We start from the raw sequence: 975 nt of genomic DNA on the forward strand, positions 1-975 counted from the left end.
GAGGTCGAGGGCGACGAAGAAGCGAGATTGCCGTACTTCTCGAACGAGGTCAGCGATCCGAGGGAGCGGGTATTGATCGGGTACGGTAACGTCATTAACATTCCGATAATCTATACAGACTCGCCATCCTCCAGTCTTCTTCTTCACCAGAACCACTTCGCTCGCGTGAGGGGAGTTCGAAGGTTCGATGACTCCAGCTGCTTTCATCACTTGGAGTTCTTCTTGCAGAACTCTTTGTTGAGCCGGGGTGAACGAGCGCGGTCGTGTCACAATCGGTCTATCTGACGTGGTAGTAATACGATGGCTCATTACCGCAGCGCAGCCTCGTCTCTCCCCCCTCCAGAGCCCATCGTATCTGACCAGGAGTTGTCGGAGAGCCGTTTGTGTTTCGTTGGAGGCGTTCGTATCCTTGAACTCGACTATCTCTTCTTTCTCGTCTTGAGTCGGATCATCAGTCCCCACGGGGTCCACGCCCAGAAGCTCTCTATTGACGTCTTCCGGGAGCTTGAGGACGTAATCGTCATGCCGTTCTTCGCCGAGCGAGTTCTTGCTAGCGGAAGTGGAGTCGAATTGTGGGGCCACAGTGTCGGAGAGTGCATCAGGAAGGGCTGAAGTGACCCTATCGGAGACCTTGCTCTCGTTCGGAGGATCCGTGAGCGCCGATCCGGCGAGATACGGAACGTACCTTGGCCGCAGATCCGAAAGATACGGGCCGTATCTCGGTAGATACGGATCGTACCTTGGAAGATACGGTCCGCACCTCGTGAGGCGAGGGTCCATTTCTTCCTGGATTCGCCAGGGCTGGCCCTGGCGAGTGTCGATCGGATCTGGAAAAACTCCTTGATGAGTTTCGCGGCCTAACTCCTGTGAAACCGTCGTGGTACTCTGGGTACCGTCCGCGGACGTTGGAGGCATGGGCTCCTGGAGAGGCAGTTCCTGAGAAAGATACGGCAGTGACGTCTGCTTGACGTGGTT

General features: G+C 55.9%; 1 protein-coding gene across 1 annotated transcript; it reads left to right on the top strand.

The window, feature by feature from the left end:
• Positions 1-300: 300 nt before the first annotated feature.
• Positions 301-612, top strand: KVP17_000441 (uncharacterized protein; the record flags this gene model as incomplete). Its single annotated transcript, XM_068522266.1, has 1 exon — positions 301-612. The coding sequence occupies one exon, from the start codon at positions 301-303 to the stop codon at positions 610-612; it is 312 nt and encodes a 103-aa protein (XP_068378861.1).
• Between the last annotated feature and the right edge of the window lie 363 nt (positions 613-975).

This window comes from the organism of the source record quoted next (genome assembly GCF_019968985.1).
Source record: "MAG: Porospora cf. gigantea B chromosome Unknown PgB_NODE_13059_length_1029_cov_1202.32, whole genome shotgun sequence".
Lineage (NCBI taxonomy): Eukaryota > Apicomplexa > Conoidasida > Eugregarinorida > Porosporidae > Porospora > Porospora cf. gigantea B.